This window comes from Cololabis saira, chromosome 15 (genome assembly GCF_033807715.1).
Source record: "Cololabis saira isolate AMF1-May2022 chromosome 15, fColSai1.1, whole genome shotgun sequence".
Classification (NCBI taxonomy): domain Eukaryota; kingdom Metazoa; phylum Chordata; class Actinopteri; order Beloniformes; family Belonidae; genus Cololabis; species Cololabis saira.
In genome coordinates, this window is record NC_084601.1 from 24,516,437 (window position 1) to 24,543,998 (window position 27,562).

At 43.6% G+C, this 27,562-nt stretch overlaps 1 protein-coding gene across 1 annotated transcript in view; it reads right to left on the minus strand.

Moving 5' to 3' along the window:
- The window catches only part of gatad2b (GATA zinc finger domain containing 2B), a 39,046-nt gene extending 13,571 nt beyond the window's left edge, over window positions 1-25,475 (minus strand). The window contains exons 1-5 of the mRNA XM_061741148.1: window positions 25,329-25,475; window positions 5,221-5,673; window positions 4,729-4,858; window positions 3,259-3,390; window positions 794-922 (exon numbers count right to left, since the gene is read on the minus strand). Of these exons, the coding sequence (XP_061597132.1) occupies window positions 794-922; window positions 3,259-3,390; window positions 4,729-4,858; window positions 5,221-5,672 (843 nt within the window). The 5' untranslated portion in view covers window position 5,673; window positions 25,329-25,475. The remainder of the gene's footprint in view (window positions 1-793; window positions 923-3,258; window positions 3,391-4,728; window positions 4,859-5,220; window positions 5,674-25,328) is intronic.
- Between the last annotated feature and the right edge of the window lie 2,087 nt (window positions 25,476-27,562).

The window sequence follows — 27,562 nt, forward strand, 5'->3', positions numbered from 1 at the left end:
AAAGAAATATAGAAATTAAAAATAGTTCTTTTAAAATTAGATGGCATCAACTCAAACTCCAAGATAACTGCCCAACAAAATAAACTAATAATGTGACTAAAAATGAATTCAGAAATCAAATTTATTTATGTTCGGGTTCTTTTTTTCAAGGCCAAAGGGGGCCCTTTATAATGAGGATCTGCAGGTTGCAGACCCCTGTGTTGGGCAGTCACTTTGAACAGTTGGCCAACTCGTACCGGAACTAGAAAGGAACAACTGACGCTTCGCAGACGCACCCGCAAACATGTTTCCCCTACTCTGAGTTACGCGCTGCCCCCGCCGTGCTGTGGGAGGCTGAACCAGACTCCACTGGGTCCTGGTGACACTTCAGCCGTCACTGGATCGACTCTGACAAACATGGACATGGATGATGATGTCTCCACAGAGCAGCTAAGACTCTCCACTCATCAGGCTGGATGCTGCAGGAGGTGCAGCCACAGAACCGGCCTGCAGGGGGCAGCAGCTCCATGCCGAGCTCACCGCTAAACACAACCATCAGGGGCTCAGCCCAGAGTATTTCGGGGGATTTTCAAGATATTTTGCCAGCTTTTAAACCCAAAGCTTGAGGTTTTTTTTCTTTACTTGTAAGTTTCTGAAGTGCAATTTTCACTATTTTTCTCCTAAATGTGAGTTTCTAAAATCAGAAATTCTGTTATTTGTCTTGCTCACAACTTCTATGTTTAACTGCAAATGTCAGAGCTTTAATTGTCTTAAAAGAGCCTACATCCCCTCCTCCCTCACAAACCCCCGGTACCTGTGCCGTGCGGAGGTTCTGGGGCTCGGCGCCGTGCATCCCGGGTCTCACCGGTATCTTCCCTAGACCTGAAGAGCCGTGGAGCTGTGGAGGCTGAACGGAGGACGCAGAGCTCTGGACCACTGGGACCTGGACACACCACAGCCAGCATTACAGGTGCATGATGGGAGCTCACTTTACTGAGCCTGTCCGTGGACATGAGCAGCCAGCCCGTCCAGAACACAGCATCGCGGGTCAGACAGGGACCGCTTATCCACGTCAGTGTCAATACGCCTGAATACGCTGCAGACCTTCTGCTGGGGAAACAGCCTGCAGATATCATCATTTACTGCAACATTCTTAGTTCTTGTGACACTGACATTAAAACATCCTGTTGCTAAGAAATTACATTACAAACCATGCAGATTGGAATATACTCAAAAAGGCTCCAGCGAACATGGAAATTTATTTTATTAATTTATCTAAACATAAAATACCCAGTAAGAAGCAAGATTCCCACATATACAGAAATCTGCTACTGGATACACCAGACAACACTTTTAAAAATTAAAAACAAATGGGAGCTGGAGTTAAATATTTATAATTGAAGATGGGGAGTGGGAAACAATGTGCATCGGATGTCATAAAGGTATCAATAGTAATATGTGGAAGGAGTTTGACTGGAAGATGAAGACTAGGTTCTTCAAGACGCCCTCTGTAGTCTCTAAATTAGCAAGTAACCCAGCAGCAATATACTGCTGGAGACATTTAGTGCGTTTACATGGAAAGTTTAATTCCTCTTTAATTCAGAATTAAAATTAAATCTGATTTAAAATGAGTAAAAATTACCTACACCTAATTCCGAATGAAAATGGCCATTCCGAATTAAACTTAATTCCGAAGTAAGTGGCTGGTTTATTCCGATTTTAAAACCGAATAGAATAATTCCGCGATCATGTATACACTCATTCCACTTTAAATTAATTCCGGTCTTTCTGCGCTGCTCGTTCCCTTGCCCGTCAGTCGCCATGACGTTTATATTCCGCGCTGGGCTTGTTTTGGGAAACAAAGTTTCAAGATGGCAGCACGCAGGGCCGCAAGGGGTGTGCGAACCGTGCGACCGCACGGGGCCTTGCGCCCCAAGGGGCCTCGCGCTATGGTCCGTTTTTGAAAAAAAAAAAAATAATTCCTTTTTTTTTTTTCCTTTTTCCCCTTATAAATATTAACAATCACGTTCCATTACAGACCTAAATGTGTACTAGTCTGTGCATATCAATAAATATATGTGCTATGATGCACGTGTCTGTTGTTCAATACAACTGATCAGACCAAGCGCAGACACAAGCTGCTCTGATCCAGACGGTGGAGTTGGAACAAACTGTCACACAATGTCGAGAGAACGAGACAGAATCAGGAAATTTCCATCAGGGGATGAAAAAAGAAAAAAACTAAAGAAAATGGAAGAGTTTAATGTCTCTCTGAAAGGCACGTTTGATAAATGTGTTACAAAAATCACCGATCCGACCGGGTCTCAAGCAGCCATGGGGCCCCACGTCGAGGCAAGTCAAATGATGATGAGGCAGGGGAAGGTATCCAGTATTTTGCTAATTGGAGAGTTTAAATTGCGCATATAGACACCCGATCCGACCCGAAAAACCCAAAAAATTTTGGGTTTTTGGAAAAACCCAAACCGTCTCCCAGACGGCTCTGGCAGCACGCAGTAAACAGTGGTCAAGAGCAGAGACGATTTATTTAAAAATAACATCAAAACAAAACCTAAAAGGATGCTAATAACGTGGTCCTCCATGTTGTTGCTAATATAGTAAGTTTGTTTTCTTCCGGTAGACGTAAAGACGTCCGCCCCCCCCCTATCCAATCAGAACCCTTCCCAATCCCCAGACCTTAAGCAGAATTGGATAAAGCCGATCAACCATGTTTTCCATGTAAACCTCAATTCGGAATTACTATTTCCATGTAAACTCGAAGGAAAATAGTTGAATTCTGAATTATTTCATTTGGAATAATTAATTCCGAATTAAAAAACATCATGTAACCGTGGCTATTGTGGAGGGATTGGCAACCACTCACATATATTTTGGGATTGCCCAATGATATTGCCTTTTTGGAAGGGGTTAAAGAGTGAGATAGATAAAGTTATGGGAATTAATATATTATATATTAATATATATTCACCCCAAATCAGTGTCTTTTCGATCTGACTCCTGAAGTACACAAGGGACCAAGAGCACTTGCTACATATACTCTTGATGACTGCTAGGAAAATGGTCACAATAAAGTGGAAACAGAAGCTAAGGGAGGCGTATGGAATGGAGGCTTTAACTGCTCGATTACAATTAAGGTCTGATGTGTTTGTGAGGAGATGGCATTTATTTGTTTATTATTTTTCATTTATCAGTTTTATTCAGCTTTCTAGACCCCACTGGCAACGACGCCAGCAGCCGAGGTAACAAATTAAGCCAGCGTACCTTCTGCACCACGTTCTCCTTCTGCATCTGGCTCTGCCTGAGCTTCTTGAGCAGCACCAGACGGGCCTCCTCCAGACGGAGCTCCTCCCGCAGAGCTTTGATCATCTGCTGCCGCTCCTCTCCAGTCTTCCCCTGCAACACAACATCAGGGTGAGGATGTACGAGCACTCGAGGAACACGCGTGTAGAGGAACCCTAGAGTGGAACCGAGGACGGGAAACCCCGGTCAGCAGGAAACCCCGGTCAGCAGGAAACCCCAGTCCGGCTTCAGACCTCCCCGAGCTTCCAGACAGCCACATACAAATGACATGAACAGACTCGTCTGGACCTGATGACACGCAGACCATGACCCGTCTAAAACACGCAGGACGGGGGCCCTGAGGACCAGGACGCCATTGCCAGGTCCTCAACAAGGAAAGGAGTTACTGGATGTCCTAAAAGTCGCTGAATGAGGCGAATTTCCAAAATGTCCTTTTCTATATTCTACGGTTCTCATATAATTGTAGTGGAAGCTGCAGGAGAAAGGAATAAAGTGGTGGGGGGGTAAAATCAGAAGCTAAAAAGCCAGTATATGCTTACAACTTTTTTGTAAGTATATATATTTCTTTTAGCCTGTAGGCCAGTGTCGCATCATTGAATAATTATTAAAATAATTGCATGAATTTGAATTATATTAATATTAATCATCTCCTGTTTTTACGATAATGTTTTTAGAGTGTAAAACTGGTTTGTCTTGGACAGGAGGCCTCCTGCCTCCATGAGACTAACCTGTACATACGGCATAAATGAATGAATCATTAGTATTCAGCGGCTGTATTCGGCTTGGCGCATGACGAGGCTCCGGCTCGGGAGAGGAGCCACCAGCGCCTCGCTGAGGAACCACACGGGCTTCACACTGAAGGAGAAGAGTCTCCAATCAAACCTGGAGAAGTCACTCGATGTGTGGAGAGTTGCTTTCTGAAGAGAAGTTGCTGGATGTAGCGACAAAGCTAACGCTTAGTTGGCAAAACGTGTGTGATCAGGACGTAGACCTGAGCGGCCTTGTGATTGGTTATTATTTCATCTAATCTTTGATCTTACATGTCCTCTAACTGCAACTAACGACTATTCTGATGGTCCGTTAGCCGTTGACTACTGAAGCCATCAGTCAACTGTTCGGATAATGAACCTCATCATTATTTAACGGCTCTTATTTTGCTCTCAGCTTTGACATTTTGCATGAGGTTGTTTAAATGAGCTAATAATACATTAAACGGCACGAAAGATGGAAACTTCATTCAAAAATACATCTTTTAATGAACTTTACTCCCAGCCGCCACCGTGGCGTTGCGACGGCCGCCGTTGCATTATTTTCCTGGCGCTGCACCTCATTGCACTTATACAACACGCAGCAGAGATAGGAAGGAAGGGGACGCCTCACTCTTCTACTGTTTTTGCCGCGGCGCCGGGCTCCAGCCCTGCAGGCTCTCACCTTGAACATGTCCAGGTTGGCCTGGTGGAGCCGTTCCTCGGGGCGGGGCGTGGTTCTGGGGCTGGACGCCTCGTTGTCCGACAGGATGATGACGTCTGGAGACGGAGTTCGTCTGTCGCGGTCGGCTTCACTGCACGGAGGACAAACAAAACGCCACTCAACCACTGCCACAACAACGTTCACCACCCACAGACGCAGGATGTGTCCACATGTGTCAGACTGGTCAAACAGACTGGTATTCACATTTGTTTGGGATCAGTTCCTGTATATTCTCATGTGTATTATTGTTCATTTCCATGAAAACTTTTCAGATTTGAATATTTCCAAACTTGCCCCGTTTATCTTCCCAAGGAATGTTTCTGGAGGTTTTCCAAACCTTTCCTGGGTGTTTCTCGTTCCTTTTCCATGTTTGTCAGTTTAAATAGAAATGTAACGTCTGAACTGAACCGGAACCATGATATTAAAACTATGTTCCTTAATTTCCTCTCTCACCATCTTCTCCCGGCGCTCATGTCCACCGGCTCGTCCATGATGTTCTCCTTCCCGTTCTTACTGGGCCCGACGTGGGCGCCGTGGCCCCCGTGCCCCCCGTGGCCACCATGGCCACCATGGCCGCCGTGGCCCCCGTGGCCGCCGTGGCCGCCGTGGCCGCCGAACCGCAGGCTCCCGTTCATCTTCTCCTCGTACGCAGCTCCCATCAGGCTTTGGTGGTGGAGGGCGCTGGCCCCGGGGCCCTTCCCATCTCCCAGGCCCCCCGGGACCTCCAGGGCCGCCAGGTCGGCCAGGTCCTTCCGTTTGAGCAGGGCCAGCATCTTCAGGCGCTCCATGGCCTCGTGGCCCTCCATCTTGAGGCGCTTGGCCAGCGCTTCCTCGCGCTCGCTGGGCGACTCCAGGCCTCTCTTTAACAGATTTAACCTCAGCGCCTCATCAGACATCCGCTCCATCCTGAACGAGAGAAAACAAAGCAGATGAGTTGACCCTACCACGTTTAACGATTTTTTTTTCATGATTGCATTACAACTTTTGGTATTTTTTTTTATTTATGACCAAAAAAAGGAATGTTTTGTTGTTCACGAGAATAACTAGTGCCATGTTTTTTTGATTTTTTTTAAGCTCTGTTTGCTGCCCTGGATCTGTTTGATAATTCTGACCCACACAATGTTTCTGAAAGCAGTTATATCAGCATTCTGGGAGGTGATTGGTCCTTACAGCATCATTATCTGCCAATAATTGCTGTTGAATCTCAATATAATACTAGTACTAGTATATGTTGCATAACTACAGTCATATAATTCATGCAACAGCTGAAAAAACTGTTTTAATAACACTAACCCAAATCGATATCGGAATCGAACCAAATCATGATAATCAATTCTGAATCTTAAGAATCGGAATCAAATCGATTCTTGACATTTGAATCAATTAACGTGATTCTCTATCCCGTGCTGATAGGGGGCCCTCATAGGGGGCCCGGGGCAGGAGGCTGTTTGGTGGCACCTGTCAGTAAAATCCAGTGTGCATGGGAGTTCAAACCCTTCAGATGATCCATTCAAACAGAAAAAGAAAAGGTTTTTGTGAAATAAATACCTTTGGGAATCTAAACTACAAGTCAAAGTTAAACTGGTAAAAAATAAATCTGACGAGCTGAAATAAAGTTTTAGCGTGACGGTGTACAAAGTTTCACAATATAAGACGAATATAAAAAAATCATGATTGCATACATTTACAAATTTGTAAACAAAAACAAAACTAAAAACAGAAATCGTGCAAAAACATCAAATTTTTAATTCACAACTTTCAAAAGCTGAGGAATAAAACTCAGGGACCAACTCTGTTAACTCCACAAATCTAGAAAAAATAAATAAATAAAACACAAATTTGCAAGTAACTCTTCTATATCACAATGTTCTGGATGAACGGATGGAGTGGGGTAAACATGTCAGGCCTGGACTGTCCTTGATGGCGTCGGCACTAAATAAATCAGCTAGAAACAAGACAACTTCAGCCTTCTTAAACATCTATAAATAAAAAAATGTGAATATTTTTCTGAAAACAAACATCTACAACCTACAATTTAAAAAAGCGCCACAATATGGAAACTGCATGAATAATAGTAATACTAATACAATTAAAAGCAAAAAATTTACAAAGAAAAAGTAACTGTGGCAGCCCTGAGTACTCCCTTACTGCGTCAACAGGATTTAAGAGGGGGAACTAAGCCAGGAGCTGCTGGTCATCATCACTGATGAACTGATCATCACAACGTCAAGAGGGAAAGACATCAGCAAAGGTCTTAGAGCACATATTGCTGCACATCAATCTGTAGAATTATTAAACCATTTCTGAACAATGTTGAGTTCAACTTCCTACAGCGAGGAAGATTATTCACAAGCTGAAAATATGCAAGTCAGCTTCCAACTTCATTGTTCCCAGCAGAGAGGACATCCCAAGATAACACCATGTGATGCTCACAAGAGAGGGGGGGGGGGGGGTCGGCACGAGCTACACCTCAGAGCCCACAGGCGTCACTGCTCATGTCAGACGTTAATGTCCACGACAAGACAATCAGGAGAACACTGGACTAGTCGGGTTTGCTTGGAGGAGTTTCCAGGAGGAAACCTCTTCTGTCTTAAAACAAGATGAAAGGACGACTGAGGTTCACTAGATTACATCTGAGCAAACCTGCAGACCTGTGGATCAGTGTCCTCTGGACACATGAGACCAGAGTGGAGACGTTTGGTCTAATGGCGCTTTTACACTAGTACCTACTCAGCCCGACTTGACTTGCCCTTGTTTCTTTTCCATACCTGGATCAGAAAGAGGCGGGTTGGAGCAAAGCTGCTGTGACGTACTCGATTGTGCTACACAAACGAAGAAGTAAAGGCGCCAAAGAAGGAGAACATGGATGAGTTGATATATCTGCTGCTTGTTCTGTGGCATTTATTTGATATAAATTTAAAACAATGCCAATGTTTTTTCGAAAAAAATGAACAAGAAGCAGTGAGTCGCTCTTAAATTGATGTCACATCCTGACTGAGACGTCTGACTCCAACCCCCCGACCAATCGGTGGCCTGTAGTGTGATGATGTCAGATGCAGCTGACTTAGAACCTCGGGAGAGTAGTTACAGAAAAGTATCTACTCTGCACGTTAGACCCCTGGTGGAAAGGCGCCAAACCGAGTGGAGGAGAGTCGAGTCGGGCTGAGTAGGTACTAGTGGAAAAGCGACATTAATGTCCAGCACCAGGTCCGGAGAAACCATGATGCAGCTTTTCAGCATCAAACCTCAGCATCAAGCACAGCGGTGGAGGGATGATGGTCCGGGGCCCCCTGGGTTACTGCAGGGGCAACAATATCTGAAAATCCACGTGACTGACTGAAAAGGTTTTCAGTTGCAAACTATTGACTTAGTTTATTTTATTTCAAATTCCCCAGTTTAGTTATCAAATTGTGATTTGTTTCCCCTCAAACTAACTTTTTTTTTTTTTTTGTCCTTACAAATCTGAGACTTTCACAGTGAGCATGCTCAGTAGGATGATGCTGTTTGTCGTTTCAGATGTTTTGATCTTGGTTGTTTCTTTGTCTTAGATGTGGAACAACTTCCTCTTCGGCTACAACTAAGTCATTCTTCATTAATAAATCACTCTTTGTACTTTGGTGGAAAACGACCTGCAATGATCATCTCATGATGTCCCTACCGATGTGGAAATAAAACATTTGAACCGGCGTCACTCGTCGTCTCCGCTGTCACTCGTCCCCCGTCCTCCCCGCCGTCCCTCGTCCTCCCCGTCGTCCCCTGTCCTCCCCGCCATCCTCCCCGCCGTCACTCGTCCTCCCCGTCGTCCCCTGTCCTCCCCGTCGTCCCCTGTCCTCCACGCCGTCCCTCGTCCTCCACGCCGTCCCTCGTCCTCCCTCCCGTCCCTCCTTCTCCCTCCCGTCCCTCGTCCTCCCTCCCGTCCCTCGTCCTCCCTCCCGTCCCCCGTCCTCCCTCCCGTCCCCCCTTCTCCCTCCCGTCCCCCCTTCTCCCTCCCGTCCCCCGTCCTCCCTCCCGTCCCCCCTTCTCCCTCCCGTCCCCCCTTCTCCCTCCCGTCCCTCATCCTCCCTCCCGTCCCTCCCGTCCCCCCTTCTCCCTCCCGACCCCCCTGCCGTCCCTCGTCCCCCCTGCCGTCCCTGGTCCCCCCCGCCGTCTGCTGTGTCTGTTTAACACCGGGGTCTTAATGAATGAAGCCTCCATTTTCTCCCAGAAAGACGGGGGCAGCTCTGGTGGAGTCTCTACCTTTAATGAGCCGGAGCGTTCTGCTGCGAATGGCACTGACCGGCCAATCACGGTCAGGCTCGTGCCGCGCGTCATTAACTAGCCCCCCCACCTCACCTCACCCCACCCCACCCCACAACACCCCCACCGACGACTGCCAGCCTTTACATAACATAAAGACCATTCCAGCCTCCGACTCTGACCCCCCCCAGATGTGGGGGCTCTGCCGGCCGATCCGATACATCCAGAAGAAAAGGAGGTAAAACACTGAGCAGAACTAGAACCTCATCACATTCCGATGGACCCAGACGTCCACGCACGGCGCGGCATTCCAGCGCCGACTGTACTGTACCACAAAGAAACCCTCCCTGCTCCTCTACCCTCCCCCACCTCCTTAAAACCTCGTCTTTTCCTCCCCCCCACCTCCACCCCCCATTCACAGTAAAAATAAACTCGTGCTTATTCTCGGGGGCCCCTTAAACGGAGCAGAAGCATACGGTTTCATTTGTTCATATTACACCGGCCAATCAGGTGTGGACGTGTGCGTGCGTGAGTGCGTGCCCGTTTGTGTGGTAGGAAAAGAGGGAAGCAGCCAAAACACACAAGGAGGAGGATTTTTTCTTCATCTACAGCCATGCCTGCTTTGTCTTTGTGTCTCTGCGAGGGTTGACGGCAGCAAACGCACCCATACTTCGACTAATTCACTCCCCACATTTGAAACCCCAAAATTTACCTCCCTGTTGTGTAAAAGTGCATCTTCAGGAGTATTTGGAAGGACTTTGAAAGTGGCCGTTTTGGTACGGTCACCAAACTAGAACTGGATTTAACAGATAAACATGACAATAAATGTATGAATTCCTTTCAAATCTGAAAGTTTGAGGTGTATTTGTTTCAGCTGACCTCTTCAGTTTGTAAAAGGCCATATCCCAGGAACGCCTGCACTAGCAATATAGTCAATCTATCCGTTGGTCAATGAAACCATTCATCAATTCAGTTTATCTACTAGAAAAACCCTTGATTCATTTCACGTGTGTAATGAACACAGTCTTGCTCAGAAATATAAATGTAGACACTTTAAAACAACAACAACTCTACCTACAATCATCTATTAGGCCTGTGTTGAAAAAAATCGATTTTCCGATTCTAAATCGATTCTCATATTAATTCCTAAAAATCGATTCATATGTATAAAGATTGATTTTTCTTCATTATTACATTACAACTTTTGGTATTTTTTTTGTTTAAGCCCAGAAATTGAACGTTTTGTTGGACACTAGAATAGCTGGTGCCATGTTTTTGCCTTTAAATATGTTTAAAGGTATGAAAACATTTTTTCAGTTAGTTATCAAGTTTTCAGTTTTAATTGCATAAATTGTCTATATTTCATTACTTTATATACTGCCTTGGGGTTACATTTGCATAAAATGCTAAAAACCAAATTCTCAAAAATTCAAAATAGACCGAAAATGGAAAAAATAAAAACAGAATGTGGGAAAAAATAAAAACAATTTCATACGCCCTCCGTTTGCTGCCCTGGATCTGTTTGATAATTCTGCTCCATACGATGTTTCTGAAAGCAATTATACCAGCATTCTGGGAGGTGATTGGTCCTTACAGTCATCATTAGCTGCCAATACTTGCTGTTGAATCTCAATATAATACTAGTATTAATATGTTGCAAAACTACACAGTCATATAATTCATGCAATAGCTCAAAAAACTGTTTTAATAACACTAACCCAAATCAATATCGGAATCGAATCGGATCGAATCAAATCTTGATAATCGATTCTGAATCTTATGAATCGGAATCGAATCTTGACATTTGAATCGATCCCCAGCCCTACTATCTATATCTGGAAAATTCAACAACCAGCGACAGCAAAGAGGACATGAAGGACGTTGGGGGGAGGATGCAGATGGCAGGTTGTCGCTGTGCCCCCCCGAGGTACAGAAAGCAGAGAAATATGTTTGCAAACATGTAAGAGTCTTCATGGCGGTGAGGTACGACCACGGACAAGACGCACCAGCGTGTCTCACTGCATCCACCGTCTACGATCACACATCTGTGATCAAAGGTTGGTGCAAATCAAATATTTAAACACTTTCTGAATGTAGAAAACAAGACATTCTGATGGTGACCCATGTTATACACTAGACCTTACGGTGAATGCACACCGAGGCACCACCACCAGCTTTGAGACACTTTAGTCAATGATGTTTTGTCGACTACGTTGATCAACCGTTGCAGCTCTGATAGTAATGTTGGAAAAACATTCAACGAAGGAATAGAAATGTCCATAGTTTGTGTTATCAGCCGTTGTGTTGTGTTACGTTGTGTTAAGGCTGAATTATGCATCTGCGTCAAAATGGCGCCGTGCCTACGGCGTGTGGTTTGGATCGACGCAGAGGACACGCCGTCACCTGCGCCGTCTCTGACGTGCACCTCCCGAAAATTGTAACTACGCGTCGAGGAGACGCAGACCACACGCAGACCGAGAGGGCTGTGATTGGTTCGTTTGAAAGCGAAGCATTTCCGGTTTCCGGTTTGAATCAGTAGTGAACTTCCAGGGCTCTTTTCTTCGTTTATGTGTGATTTTTTTTGTTTTTGTTTTTTGCACAATAGTTGTCCTTATCTCTTTGATTTACTGTGACCGGAAAAAGTCGGATAAACCATTCAGAAAAAGATTGCTAACTAGTGGCCGCGGGGGGTACTGCACCGCGACCAAATGGAGAGACGGAGAAGTCAGAAGGGTTCAATACGGCGTCACGGCTGCGGCGTGTGCTCTGCGTTGGTGTGACGCAGAAGCATATTTCAGCCTTTACGTCACGTTGTGTTGCGTTGTGTTACGTTGTGTTGCATTGTTACGTTACATCACCTTGTGTTACGTTGCGTTACATTGTGTTACATTACATTGTGTTGCGTTACGTTGTGTTACGTTCACCAAAGTCTGACTTAGGTTCCTCATTGGCCAGTACAACGCAGGAGGAGGTGTTTTAGTCTATTACTATTACAACATCAGTGTACTTAATGACATCACAGGTCAGTTAGCAGGCTAACGTGCATCCAAACACCTCTACACTCTGAACATAAACTAGATTCAGACTGAACCATGATCTCCTCTGGCTAAAGTGGTTATAAGTGACATCCTGTAGTGCTGGGCGGTATACCGGTTCATACCGAATACTGGTGTTTATTTTTCTTATGATAGGAATTTTTCATATACCGTAATACCGGTGAGTATGTACAGTAGCGTACACAACGTTGGGAACGCTGCGTGGTGCTACGTTCCGCCGCTCGGCACGGCGGAACGTAGCACCGCTGGACACCGTTTGTGAGGGGACTGTTTAGCAGTAGTGATGCACCGATTGTTCGGTAACCGAAACGGTTCGGCCGAAAATGGCAAAAAAAACACTTTCAGTTTTCGGTGGAATAAGTGGGAAAAAAAACGAACAATTAATAACGGCGTTGTAATATAAGGAAATAGACTCGCCGCTCCCGTAACAGTTGCGCACCACAAACATAAATCGTTGGCCTACCAAAAAGTAACCACATAAGAATTTTACCTAACATTCACCAGGAGGTGGAACCAAAACAACATAATGCTGGGAAATTAAAAAATGTTCAGTTTTTTATGTTCAATAAATATTTTCTACCTTGTAATTTTGTAAAAGATCAGTCAGACAACACTTAAAGTCTTTAAGTGTTGTCTGACTGATTCTCTCACTTCATTAGAATCATAAGTGCCGCCACCTCATTGTAAACGGCATCATTTTGTGAGGCCATGCAAACCTGTATTTATACTAGTATAGACATTAATGTTTTCTACAATATTTCCTCCTCATGACAGTAAAATAGGCCATTCTAAGCCAATTTACTGCAGCAATTCCTTTCCAAATCATGAGAAAATGTGGTTAACACCCAGTTGTGCAAAATACCGTGATATACCGTGAAACCGATATGATTTTGAAAAATACTGTGATATAAATTTTTGGTCATACCGCCCAGCACTAACATCCTGTGTTTTTTTTAAAGGTTTCTGTGATTTTGTATTTCAGCAGTTTTATCAAATTCAGCAAAGGCAGAAATCAAAACAGAAAAACTCAAACGGTCTGATTGTTAATAGCCCGAGGATACGTTTGAAGTCAGGAACTACATCCTGTCATGGAGGCATAAAACTGAACTGTGACGTCTCCACGGTGAAAAGGGTGGAGCTAAGAATTCAAGGCTCTCAACCAGGATAAAGCTTCAGCAGGATCGGAGGACGTTTCACGAGAACACGCCAAGGAATAAGAGTGCATGCCGAGGAAGCGTTCAGCTTATTCAGGTTCAGCTGACGCACGTCACATGAAACTGAAGTCAACCTTAAAGTCCAGAGCTTTTGGGACAAGCTCTAGGGTATGTAGGGTGATGGAGAGACATTTCCCTTGAACCTCCACTCTGGACCCATGTACCCACCCAAACAGGTCCATCCAACCCTCGAAACAGGCTGCTGGATAACCACAGAAAACCTCTGTCAATGTGAGTCAACCAGAGGGCCCGAACCGATGCACTTCCACAAGACCCGGGGATTTTCATGTTCAGCTGTTTGGCATCTGCAAATAGCCAATTACAAAATGAGAGAAACCAAGGTCCACCTAATGAGTGACGATACAAGCATTCAGGCAAAAAGAAAACACAGTAGTCACAATAGTGCAGGTCTCTATGGATGAGGACGACATGCTGGTACGGCGTTTATCACGGCACAACTATGCTACAGCCCAGCCAGACCAGTCACATGCTCAGCTGAAGTGAAGCATTGCATTATGGGATACTGTACACATATGGCACTTTTCCACTAGTGCCTACTTGGCTCTACTCATCTCAACACAACTTGGTTTCTTATCCACTAGTAGTGGGCGGGGTTGGGGCCAGAAGTACTTTTGAGTGTGTGACACAAACGAAGAAGAAGAAAACCCCACCAAATATGTAGAACCTGGAGAGGATAGATGTGCTGTTGGGTCTGTGGCTTGTGTTCGATAAAGTTAAAAAATGAGAGTGAGAGAAGCTTCAAGCATAATGTTTTTACATTTTTTAGTTTATCTTGGCGCTGCTGAAAAGTCTGTTGGTAGCCGCGAGCAGCTATGATCTGACAGAGCTCCTGGTGGATCATGTTGTTCCTTATCGTTCTGTCTAGATCCTTTTGAACATCCACATCCTGACTCAGAAGTCTGGCTCCCAACCCCCTGACCAATCAGTGGTCTGTAGTAGGATGTCATCAGATACAGTCCGACTCAGCCCGCTTAGAACTTCGGCAGAGTAATTACAGGGAAGTATCTACTCGGCACGGTTAGACCCCTAGTGGAAAAGTGGCAAACCGAACCAAGTCGGTACTATTGGAAAAGCTCCCTAACAAGATTGAGTTAGCTGCAACCCTGGAGTTGGAGTGATGTTTTACATCAATGTAGGAGGAGCTGTTGTGAGCCATCATGAGATGGACCTACACATGGCCAGGGAGCCTGGATGGTCATGTGACCCAGATGTAAAATGGATGGAGATCTTCTGACATGGAGGTCAGAAGCCCAGTTGGATCCATGTTGGGACCAGTTTGGACTTGTGTCGATGACTGGATATATTAAACACCAGATAACACTCTGTAGATTTGGTTTTTCAACATGAAATAAAGTGTGGCAAGTGGCACTGGACAAATTGTGGGGGAATAAAAATACTTGAAGCTTTTTAAAACCGAACGCTTCTCGTGTGTCTGACGCAGAGAATAGAAACAAGGTTTCATGAGAACAGACGCAGAAACAAGACAGAGCTGGCAGAGGTTTCCTGACATAATAAAAGCTCTTAATTCCCTTCACCCATCCCCCAACACACACACACATACACACACACACACACAATGTTCTTAATGCTGTCGATCAAATGGCTGCTGCTAAAATGTCTCCTCTGACTGAAACTCATGCAGAGACGGTCTTCTACCGGCACTATTCCTCCAGAGACCGTCCCGTGCCAGAGACCGTCCCACACCAGAGACCGTCCCGTGCCAGAGACGGTCTTCTACCGGCACTATTCCTCCAGAGACCGTCCCACACAAGAGACGGTCTTCTACCGGCACTATTCCTCCAGAGACTGTCCCACACCAGAGACAGTCTTTCCCAAAACTACGACTCCACAGGCCGTCCTCCGGCACCTTACTGACTCCAATAGAGACTCTGGCCAATCAGAGACCGTCCTCCGCTAGAGACTGTCCAGTCACCAATGATTTGATTATCAGATGGTGTTACACCACCAACATTCTTCTTCTACTCCATCACTTGTTAGTGTTTTACTTTTTCCAACTGTTTACATCATAGACTGCTAAACTGCTCTGTAGAGTCTGGGATGACGTATGACTGGTTGGCATGGTAACCATCAGCTCACGTGAGGTAGATACCTTGTACACCCGCTGGATGTTTACAGGAAATTGTTGGTAATACAACAATTAATCACGCACGCACACATACACACACTTACATATATATAAATGCACACATATACATATATATGTACATATATAAAAACAAACACACACACATATACATTGAGGTCTCACAGGTCAAATTTGGTGTACTTTGTGTAATTGCTGCAATTTCAACAGAGTTCCAGAATTCCAACAATCTCGTAGATCCTAGACAAAAGATATGTGTGCAGTTGCCACACAGAAGCATAAATAATGCCTTACCTTATAAAATCATAAATTTGTATAAAAAATTAAATTTATAAAAAAAGAAAGACCTCAAAATTCACAACCCGTAACAACCCTCTTTAAAAAATGTCCACTAGAGCCACAAACAGGGGAAAGTTGTTTTTGGCTGTAGTGGAAATTTTTCAGATAGGAATACTGTATATATGAGCTGCCGGCCCCCCTGAGCTACGAAACCCCTTTAAATCATTCCAGGGAGGAAGGTGAGGAGGGGCCTCAGCCATCTCACTCAGTGGACCAGCTGATGAACTTCAACAATCACCTCGGAAGCAGAAGACGCCGACGTCAGAGCTGCTGGAATACGACCAGCATCCTCATGAGGATGGTTTAAGATACAAACCAGGTCAATGGAGAGGTGGGCCGTAGTAACAGGGTGGTTACTGGCTGCGTGACGGGGGGGGGGTTAAGAGTCAGAGCCAATGGGGGTTCAGAGGTGGGGGGAGGGGGTCACATCTGCGTATAAACGTATAGCAACACGTGCCGCCCAAACGCATGGATGCCGCTCTTTAATAAACCACACAACAGCTCTTTGTGATGGTTGCCTTGACAACTAGTCATCTATTTTTACCACTAATCAATTCCTGCTCTGCCGTGTCCTGAGGGTTGAGGTTGGGGGGAGTCATACCGACACAGATCAGCTGGTACGTCATTCTGAGAACTTTTAAAGGGGCTTGGAACAACCCCAAATCCGGAAATAGAGAAATTCAATTTCTGCTGAGTAACTTCAGTGTGGACAGTATGAACCCAAGATGTTTCAGGCCTTTACTCTTCAGCTCTCTTCAGTTTGTAAGTAAATAGCCATTTTTTTTCCTTCCTAAAAACTGTGTGCAGGTTAATTGCTAGGAGTATCTTGTAGCTTGTCTGTAGGTGACATCTCTGGACTCAGAGGCATCTGGGAATGCCACAACAGAGGGGAAATAAATGATGGTGTATGCATTAAGCAGAAACCAGGTTCATGAAGGAACCTCTGTGTGGCGGGACCACTTCTACTGAAAAAAGGCTAAAGATACACAAATATTGGGGTATTATAAGTGCATGGCCTGCAGTCAGATTAATGCCGTCTGGCCACATTTATATTAGACCAGCAAAATTAACATTTTTAGGAGAAACTGTTAAAAATACAATCATCACATAAATGTTCTGTAGCTTCACTGTGTTCACAAACCATTGATTTTTTTTTATGGTCAGACTTCAGAATTCAGCAGACAAGAAGATTCCACTGAGAATATCAACATGAACTTCCTTTGCCTTTGGAAAAACTGCCAATTTGAAGAACTTTGTTTTCAGAGCTTCTTTTTTTGACGAGAAAAATACAAAAATTATTTCACAGTTTCCTTTAAGTGTATTGCATTGTTGAAAATGTTTACATACTTGTCCAGATCCAGCATCTGGAGCAGAAATAGTGTGTACTGTCCCGTCCCCACTGGATTATAGAAGTTGTCAGTACACCAGTTGTTGACCAACTGCTGGAATTAATGTTTTTCTAAATCATTTTTACTTTCATTTAATTACAGTACTAAGTTTACTCAAACTATTTGTTGTGGCAATATGTTGTAACAAATAAATTAAGCTGAGAGGAATAACATGAAACATGTCAAGTTCAAAACAAAATGTTTGCAAAAACATGTAGAGTTGTTCATGTATGTACTATGACCCTTTTTCATTTAATAAAAATGCAATACACCTAGATGATTTGCAGAGTGAAATTTTTACCAGTAACCATTCATAGTTGTGCAATATTAACCCTACCCTTTCAGATATCTGCAATACAGTAACCAAATCTCAACACTACACGTTCACTTGGACACTGGTCCATTGTGGTTAAAGTTTATTTTTCGCGAAGTTAGCTAAAATTGTTGACACTTTGGCTCGTACCAAGGCTCCAGACTGACACCACATGGTGTAATTTTACGCGCATTTATTTGAACCAAATGTACAAGTATATTTACATAAACTTTCTGGAGTGTCACCTGCAAGTTTCCATCTATGTACCGTCGGCAGCTGTGGTGTTACTGAAGACGCAGACTTTCTGGACAACAGCTGACACCATTTAGAACTTAAGCCTAGTTTATGCTCCATTTTTATCCGTTCATTAGTTTGGTCTTAACGCTGCTAACATCCCTACCATACATACCTCTGGCGTTATATCCATTTGTATGGTTGCTAAGCAACACATCTACCATTGATGAGGAACTACTGATAAACGAACATAGCAACTGCAGGAGATTGTTTTATTAATGTGAATTATGCCTGGGGGAAAAAACGAACGTTACCGACATTCACTGCAATGACCGACGTCAGTTTTCCCGTGTCTGTATATTCGTTGTTTTGATTTAAAGAAATAAAAGGAAAGACATTTTTTTTCTCTGTTTTGACTGTGCTGATAGGCTAGTTTCTTTCAGCTTTAAGGGGCGTGTCTATAATCACATGACTCCACCCATCCAGTCTGAACGAGAAGGGAAACCCAAGAAAATGGCTGATGGTTCAAACGAAGAAGCGGCTGATGTGACAGTGCTGTCTAATGTGAGACTGGTACATTTCAACAACTTCACACACTCACGCCACACATGGCATTTCTTATGCTGAGAAATTAACTTCAGCGCACAGTAACTCCAACAGCCCATCTTACAAACGTGTCACGGCACGTGTCACAGCCTACTGTCCACTGAGCTCTCAACTCGGAGCAGCTGTCTGGAGTCACCGACCAATCAGCCGATCAGAAAATAGATGTTTTTGAGTTTTTGAATAGGGTTATTGTACATTTATCACTAGAGGTAAAACTGCCTAATTTATCGTGATATAGATTTGAGCTCATATCGCCCAGCCCTAATGTGAATTGTGAGTCGGAGAAACTGCGCTGTGTATAGACCACTGAACAAATCTCAATATATAAAACAGTCCTTTAAATTTATCCATGTATGAACTAAATTACCAATACTGTAGTATACCAGCTCATTTTCTTCTTCTTCATCATTTGCTGACGTCTAGTTTGGAAATGCATTCAGTACTGCCCTTATCCCTTCCAGTGTGTTGCTCATTTTCATAACTATTCATAACTAGAAAACATTTAAAAAGTTGGAAAAAACTAACACTAGTTACAGACTAAAGGAGGCCACCAAGTGTATCAAATTATACAGTTAGCTAGCTGTATTACAGTATAAAATGTATAAAAGAATGTGAATAATATAATCCTTCTTTCGACATACGACTCTACCGATCAGTGGAAACTTGTTCTGTGACAGCGAAGTATAGTATGTTAATTAGTATGATGAAGTCATGTAAGAAACTCTGCTACAACGCTCCTAAAAACTCAGCCGTTATGAACTTCCCTCCCGTGGAGTTGGTAGAGGAGTTGGTACAGGAGGAACCAAAAGTTGGTCCTGGTCCTTGGACAAGACTGTGTCCAACTGTGGTTGTTTTTGTACATAAGATCAGGGCACATTTTACTGAGAAAACGAAAATAATAGATAGATATACTTTATTTATCCCAAGAAGGGAAATTGTAGCTCTATCAATCTAATGTATTTACACAAGTGTACAATTTAAAGAAACGCTAAAAATGATATGTGGTTGTGGTGGATATGTCAGTGCATACATACAACAGCATTCATAAGGAATTGTAGGTCAGTCCTTCGAAAAAAATCAAAATAAATCAATCGTAAAACGGAATTCAGTGTGTGTGCAGCAGATTTGCTGAACCACGCTGAAACCCTGAACTGGAAACAGGAGGAACATCCCCACTACTCATCCATGGATACGGTTAATCAGGTTTCCACCTCAGTTCATTCACTCTCCAGCAGGAAGCTCCATTCATACAACCCCAGTACCACTGCCGATGTACCAGGGACTCACAACATTACTGTCAGAGGCTTTCTGGACACTTGTGTTCTTCCCCATGTGAATGTCAACATTCAAGGAAAGATGTGGAACAACAAGACAACTACTTTCCCTCTGTGCCCTCCATCATGATATGTAGTTTACGTGTCAAAGCCTCTTTTATCCAGAAAGGTTTACAGGATAACTCTATAAAGTTCATTTTGTCTTTGGCTTAAAATTAAAACTTTGTTGATTCACGGGATAAATTTACAATATGCCTACAGGCACAAACCAAGCTGGAGCGATATTAACTTGCCTATTAACTTCCATTTACTTTAGAGCATTAACCCAATACCTTAAAAGTTTTTTTCCCCTCCTCGGTTTCATTTAATTTGTTATCGTAAATTCATGCTCAGAATTCAGATCTGTTCCACATTCAAAAAAGTTGTAATTTCAGTGATTGTAAGTAGGTAAAAGTTATTAAAAAAAACAAACTGTTATTTCAGGTAATTCGTATGAGGACTGCAACCTTGTCTGGAGCTTACGTGCACATCTTTGGGCTCGGAGGCTTCAGGGAACACTGGAGTCATGGACTGTGCTAACAGAGGAGTACCACAAGGTTCTGATGACGACCTCGGATTTGGGGTGCCAATTGGGCCAGGTATAAAAAAAAAAATAACCTGATACGCGTTATCAATACCTCATAACAACACCACCACCTCTCCACCATTTAACGTACAGTGAAGGGCTCCAATCGTTCAATCCTGTTGGGACCAGGCAGCGCCAATTTCAAACAATGCTCTAGAAACACTACCAGTAGGGGTGTAGTGACCCATCAATCTACATCAATTTAATGATGAATGATTCAATACCATCCATTTAAAATGACATTGTTAATCACACAGCAGTAAATGTGATCCTGATGATATTTTGGTTACCTACTGGAATTTGACATTAATGGTAGTGACTGCATTCAATATTGTCTCATATTGAACGCTGGGTGCTGAATGATATCGAATTAAAATCATATTGTGGCAGATTTAGTGATATCTCAAACATTGGTTCGTCAGTGTAATATCCTATTGACAACTAGTAGCTCCACCAGTATCTGAAGTGCCCTCTGGAGTGGGAGACTTGAGGAAGACTGAGTCAGTGTGAAGATTTGTCACTTATATCACCCGGCAAGTGTTTTGTTTAGTCAGCGGTGTCATGTGTTTTGAACAGAAAATACATCTCCTGTCACCATGGTGGGGATGTTGCTCAGGGTGGAAGCGGTTGCTCTACTGAATCGCCATCATCTGCTTTGTGAAGTTTTTACTTTTATACATCTGGCTTATTTCTGACTTGTCTCATTACCACGAGCAGCTGACAAAAGCAGCAGAACTACGTAGAACTAGTTCAACAACGTCCACCTGTTTAACTGTTCCTTCGTTTTTGCAAACTTCAACCAGTGGGGGAAAAAAGGACAACTAGTGATGCCTTTTGGGACTTAAATGTACTTTAAACCACATTTTAACATTTGTCTGTCATCTAAAATCCCATTATACATGAAGTGTCTGAACATCAAGGTCTAATTTAGCCTCATGTACAACCAAACTTTATTGCACTAGTATTAAAAAAAAGTAGCGTTAGAGAATCCGTTTCAAAGATATCGGTTATGGTAATACCATCAAATTATTTTAAATGACACCCGGACCCCTATGTGTAGCACCAAGGACTCAATATTACTATTTGTCCGATTTTTCCCTCTTAAACTTACAATTATGTACAAAATTTCCGCATTTTTCAAATTTAGAAGAAACAAAAAAAACGGCTTGATCAGGACTTGTGTGCCATTCTTCTGGACAATTGATTGCATAGTATTTGCAAAATACCAAAATATTGGCTTTTTTTTTTTATACACACTTCTTTCAAACGGATGTCATTGCAACAAACATGAACGCCATTTTTCCTTTAAGAAGTGTTGTAAGTTCCTCAGCGTGAAACAGGCGTGACAATGTAACCAGCTAAAAATCCATTACATTTGTTGGCACCAATCTCGTTACAGACTTGTCTATACTACGTTGATTACTGATTGCAGCCCTTGGACTACACCACCGTGGATCCGTGTTCTGATCACGGCCTTCAAGAAATTGCATTTTAGGTTTCATGATTCTTTAAGATACTTTTGTCTCTGTTCATCCAATATGTGTCGTGAGAGGCCTTCTAGTTTTCCCTCAGATCACCCCCAAACTGCAGAGTGCCTAAATCCTTTTTCATTGACTTTCATTATATCTGAGCTTTGACTTATATCTGAGCTGTTCAACGCTGGTAGCTGATGCTCTCTTGAACATGTCTTAAACATCACCAGCACAAAAACCACAACACTGTTTTTGAGAAGCCGTCGCCCTCACAGTTCTCAAGGTTTTTAAACAGTGAGAGGTTTGTTTGGGCATGATTTTGTAGCTTGCCTTCAGAAAATGTTTAGTCATCCAGCATGAAAAAAAGAAAGGAGGGATGGTACACAAGCTAATAAACACAGTTACCACCACAATAAGTGAAATGAGTCCCCCTCCCTTCTGTGTTCAGGCTTCTTCACCATCTCAGTGACTACGTTTACATGCAGTCAAAATTCGGGTTATTGCTAATATTCCGGTTACTGAAACATTCGGAATATTCTGTTTCCATGCGTGAGCAAACAGGGTTATCCGTGTATACATGGTAATTAATCATTTGGGATATCTCGATCAAACCAGCGACGCGCAGAGAACATCATGGCGCAATTCCCGTCATTTCTGTTTCTTTTTCTTGTATCCAAATTTTTTTTTAAATGCTACTTCGGGCAACTTTTCGCTCACCTTCTTGTAAATCTCGCTATCCCTGTACTTTCTACTGTCTACAAATGCTAAAATGTTCATATCCTTCATTATATTTATAAAATGATTAGTCTCCTGCTCACTCCAAAAGTGTGGGGTGGTCTTGCGTTTCTCCGTGTTTATAAGTACGCCCTGGACTCAAAAGACCAAGATTCCTTGCGAAAAGAGCATGCGCGGAAAACAAATTCATGTTCTGTTTGATCGGGATATCCCGTTTGGCGTTTATATGACCGAATATTTGGGTTTTAAAAGGAGTAACCCAGGGGTCATATTCGGGTTTTTAAAAACCAGAATATGAGCAAATTCGGGTTATTCAAAGGGGTTATTGGTGTTTACATGGCCGTGCAAAACCGGGTTATTGCTAATATTCAGGTTTTAAAAGGGTTATTGACTGCATGTAAACGTAGTCAGTGTTTTAAGTGACACTTTCTGTGTTTGGATATTAAATTCAAATATACAGCAACAGACCACAGCTATGTTAGCATCCTTTAAAATCTCCTTCAGTTCTTAAACATTCACGTTCTACATGCTCCCACCAAGCATCTTAATCAATACAAATATCAGTTTATATTCCAGTGGTACCGATTTATGCATCCATCAATATTCCAGATCTTTTCGGAGGGAATGGGGGCCGTGCGCTCCAGACCAGAGAGCCTCATCCAGACCAGAGAGGCTTATCTAGACTGTTATCAGCAACAGGTCCAAGACTGCAAAAGCCAGACTTGACCAGCTGGACTTGACTGGGGTTCTATCACAGTTCTTGGGAAACCTTATTTCCACCTCTGTGATGCAGCATGGATGCAGTACAGGCTAATACAGTGTCCTGTACACATTACAAAGGGGGGAGGAGGAAGAGGGTACTGTTATCGGACCGTCTTCCTGCAGTCCGGACCGATCCCCAATAGAGAATGTTGAAGGATCAGAAACTGAAAAAGCAGCAGAAACAGCTGCTTAATCTCATCCAGAGGTAGTCTCAACATCTCTGCGATGGAGCGCATCTGGTTTGGACCACTACAGTGGAAACATGCAATGGCTTTACATGAGCATGGACCTGTTTCCTTAAGGGACCCCTGTATGTCGGGACTACAATTGCTTGTAATTACGAAAGAAAAAAAAAATTACAAAACAAGACATTCCTCACAAATTGTTATCTTCTATATCAAAATGCACTTTAAGTGACGAGACAAGCAACAGCAACAGTACAAGGTGTTAAAAGACTTATGAGAGGAAAAAAAATACAGATATCTTACACTAAAATGTTTTCATTTTTGAATTAGAAGTGTTTCGTTTCTTTTGCAGTGAGATTTTCAGTAAAAGTAGTCCTGACATACACCGGTTCCTTCACAAAACTTTCTCTGCATATTAAGCCTGGACGGAGAATTGATACACAACTGGGGGTTAGATATCGTACGATGTGATGGTCCACCCTAGACGCCTCAAAGCCCAAGGATGTTAACGTCGTCTCTTAGCTGGGTTACCAAATCGTCACTACAATCACCTCTTGGTGTCACCTGTCTGAACAGAATCATATAATATTATTTCACATCTTTACTCTTAAATGAAATACCTTCTGAAAACCGTGAATGAGATGTGTACCTGCGGTACTCTACTGCCCTTAGTTTTCAGCAACTTGTGCTTTTTATTATTTTACCTTCTTTTCTCATAATTTTATTTTATTTTATTTGTTATTTACTGTTTAATTGTGTCTTGCCGCTTTTAATGTTGATGTAAAGCACTTTGAATTACCCTGTGTTGAATTGTGTTATATAAATAAACTTGCCTTGCCTAGCACTAAATTGCCTCGTATTAACTTTTGTCAGAATGTGTAGCACTCCTGAAATGTGAAAATGGATGTATGTTAACAAATGAAACGAAGTTAACAGTGAACAACATCTAATAGCTTGGGTTTTGTAAAAGAAATGAACGTCAGTTAAAGTAAATTTAATGTAAGAAGCAATGCTTTTATCATCTGTTTGAATTTTCCATATGATGCCAACTTTTTCTGATTCAGAGTTGCACAACAGAATTCCTTGGATCCCCAGAAACTATAAGCTTTTGTGATGAACTCATCTTAAGATGTAAAGCCTCCATCTAACCAAACCAGCCCCTAATCACGTCTTCCGTAAATAAGCACGCATGAATCTTTTTATTATTCCAGGTTGTTTGAGCAGGAATGTGTCAGTATTAGTGCCGGGGCCAGAAGCAGCTCCCTCGGCCTGGATGCAGCCTCTCAGTAAAGACGCTGCTCTGCTGTCAGGCAGCCAGGCAGCCATTTAGGTGCATATGGAGCAGCGGAGTCTCCACGTAAATGGCTGATGATGCATTTCGGATTTTTCTTCCTAATTGCTGAGGGCCATCAGCACCTCGGGCCTCCTCCACCCGCCTCTAAAACCGCCGTTTCTCACAGTCCTGCCGGAATAAAACCGCTCAAACCCCCAGCCCCCCCTGTTCTCAAACCCTGCTCTTTAAAATAAAATCAGTGAAGGAGCTCAGCTCTTTCTCCAGCCGAGTTAACCCCCTGAGACTCCGGATCAAACAATGAAAAGATCTCCGGGCTTCTACAGGCTGATTTATGGTCCCGCGTTACACCGACGCAGTAGGGTTACGCGTCGTCGCGTACCCTACGCCGTAGGCTACGCACGTACCCCACCGCGTCGATTCAACGGTGGAACCATAATTCAGGCTTAACAGCGCTCCCGTTAACAATTTCCCCACATTTCTGCCCACAAACAGCCGGTTGGGGGAAACCCCGGGGCAAAAATGGACGTTTCTGCTGCGACTGGAGCCGTTTTCGGGGCGGATTAGCGGTCCGAGGCGGCGGAGCTGGCCGCCACCATGTCAAGCCGCATCTATTGTCTGCTCTCTCCCCCGCGCTGGAGCGCCGCCGGCCGGGCGAGCGGCAGCCCCGCTACCCCCGGGGCCCCTGCCGCCTCCTCGGGCTCACCTGCCGTCTCCTTCCGCTCGCTGTGTAGCCGTCTCCGGGTTCACGGTCCGGTCCTGCTGACGCGCTGCTGCGGCGGAGTCTCAGCACCAGTCCCGTCTCCCCGGCACCGGCAGGCGGCACTGAACCCGCTCATTGGGCTCCGGACGACCCTCGTCCTCCGCTCGGCTGCAGCCCAGGCCGGCCGCTGATTGGTCGGCGGCTCGTCGCTGATTGGCTGCTCGTTTACAACGGCAGACGCAGGCGGCGCGCTGATTGGCTGGTGATTTCCGCGGCGGAGAAAGGGAGCGACGTGATTGGCTGGTAGTAGTGTTGTTGTCTGCGCGTCTGGATGGATAGACAGCCATGTTGCCTCCGTCGGGGCTCGTGTTTGTGGAGTCAGCGGGCTAAACAGTAATATCTCTGGATGTGATTTTAAAAAGGAACAGGGAAATTCGCAGGTTTCCAACACCGGGAGCTTGAAAAATCTGACTGCCAGTGAACAGTTTTGCTACTGATAGCTCGTATGTTGTTATACGGGCTTTCTGCGCAAGCACGTGTATGACAAAGAAGTGAGGCAGAGTAATCGTCACTGACAGCGGAGCCGAGACGGAGAAGTTGGTTTCAGGTTGGAGAGCAGACAGCCATTCACTCCGCGTCCTCACATTCCAGGTCACGTGACCGATGACTCGTAGGTGTTCCAGTATTCCCAGTTTGGACTTGGTACTGCATTCAGGGTTGCCACCCGTCCCGGGATATATAATACGGAATTGTTCCGTAATTGGGAATTAAAATTTGCGTTCCGTATTGAACCAATACAGACACATATTATGCTCTTATTTATTGATGTAATAATATACAGGTGAAGGTCTGAAAATTTGAATATATTGCAAAACTTCATTCGTAGTAAATTCAACTTAAAGGGAAAGTTCAGTTTTTTACAACCTGGACCTTATTTCTGGCATTTTTTTATGGTCGTATACTCACCCAGGCAAGTTTGGTGTCATTTGGAGTCCTTCGGAAGATATTAGGGGTTTTTTTGCGAGCCGCTTCTCCATATAACGGTAGTGAACGGGGCACAGCGGGACACAGACGATGCAGCGTCTAAATAACACATGATTGCCGCGAAACTCGTTCATTTCTTTTATGAATCACTAGATCTGCTTCCAGGACCTGTTGTCTACATCCGGGGCTGTGTGTGTAACAAATAAATCAGTTTGTAAACAAGACCTCTGAACTCATGACGTCATCTCTGTGCGCGCACTCTGTCCTCCGTTCAGTGAGCTCTTCAGCCGTATACTCTGGCTCAAAACGGTAAGGACGTCCATCATATTCAAAGTCGTCGTCCACAACCTCAGAATTTGACAAATATTCAGACATGTTTCAAATAACTAACAGTAAACTAACAGTAGCGAACTCCAGCTGTACACAGAGCTGTGTCTGGGACGCGCACACAGAGATGACGTCATGAGTTCAGAGGTCTTGTTTACAAACTGATTTATTTGTTACACACACAGCCCCGGATGTAGACAACAGGTCCTGGAAGCAGATCTAGTGATTCATAAAATAAATGAACGAGTTTCGCGGCAATAATGTGTTATTTAGACGCTGCATCGTCCGTGTCCCGCTGTGCCCCGTTCACTACCATTCTATGGAGAAGCGGCTCGCAAAAAAACCCCTAATATCTTCCGAAGGACTCCAAATGACACCATACTTGCCTGGGTGAGTATACAACCATTAAAAAATGCCAGAAATAAGGTCCAGGTTGTAAAAAACCGAACTTTCCCTTTAAGGTCAAACAAATATATTATTTCCCACTACATGCAAAGTGAGATATTTCAAGCCTTTATTTGTTATAATTTTGGTGATTATGTCTCACAGTTTATGAAAACCCCAAATAAAAAATCTCAAACAATTAGTATATATTATGAAATCAATAAACAATTAAATCATCCAAATTATAACAAATAAAGGCTTAACATATCTTGCTTTGCCTGTAATGAGACTATGTAATATACATGTATTAGTTTCACATTTTAAGTTGAATTATTGAATTAAACTAACTTTTACACCATATTCTTCACCTGTAGCTTTATTCTACATCTTGGCTGATGTGGACATACAGTATCATAAGAGGCTATTTCTGTTGCTAGTATGGTTGGCTGTCTGGACAGTCATGCAAGTTCAATGCTATCAAAGCACTTTAAATTAAAGTGTTTTGTTTTTTCATATAAAATAAATACATGTCTATGCATTTT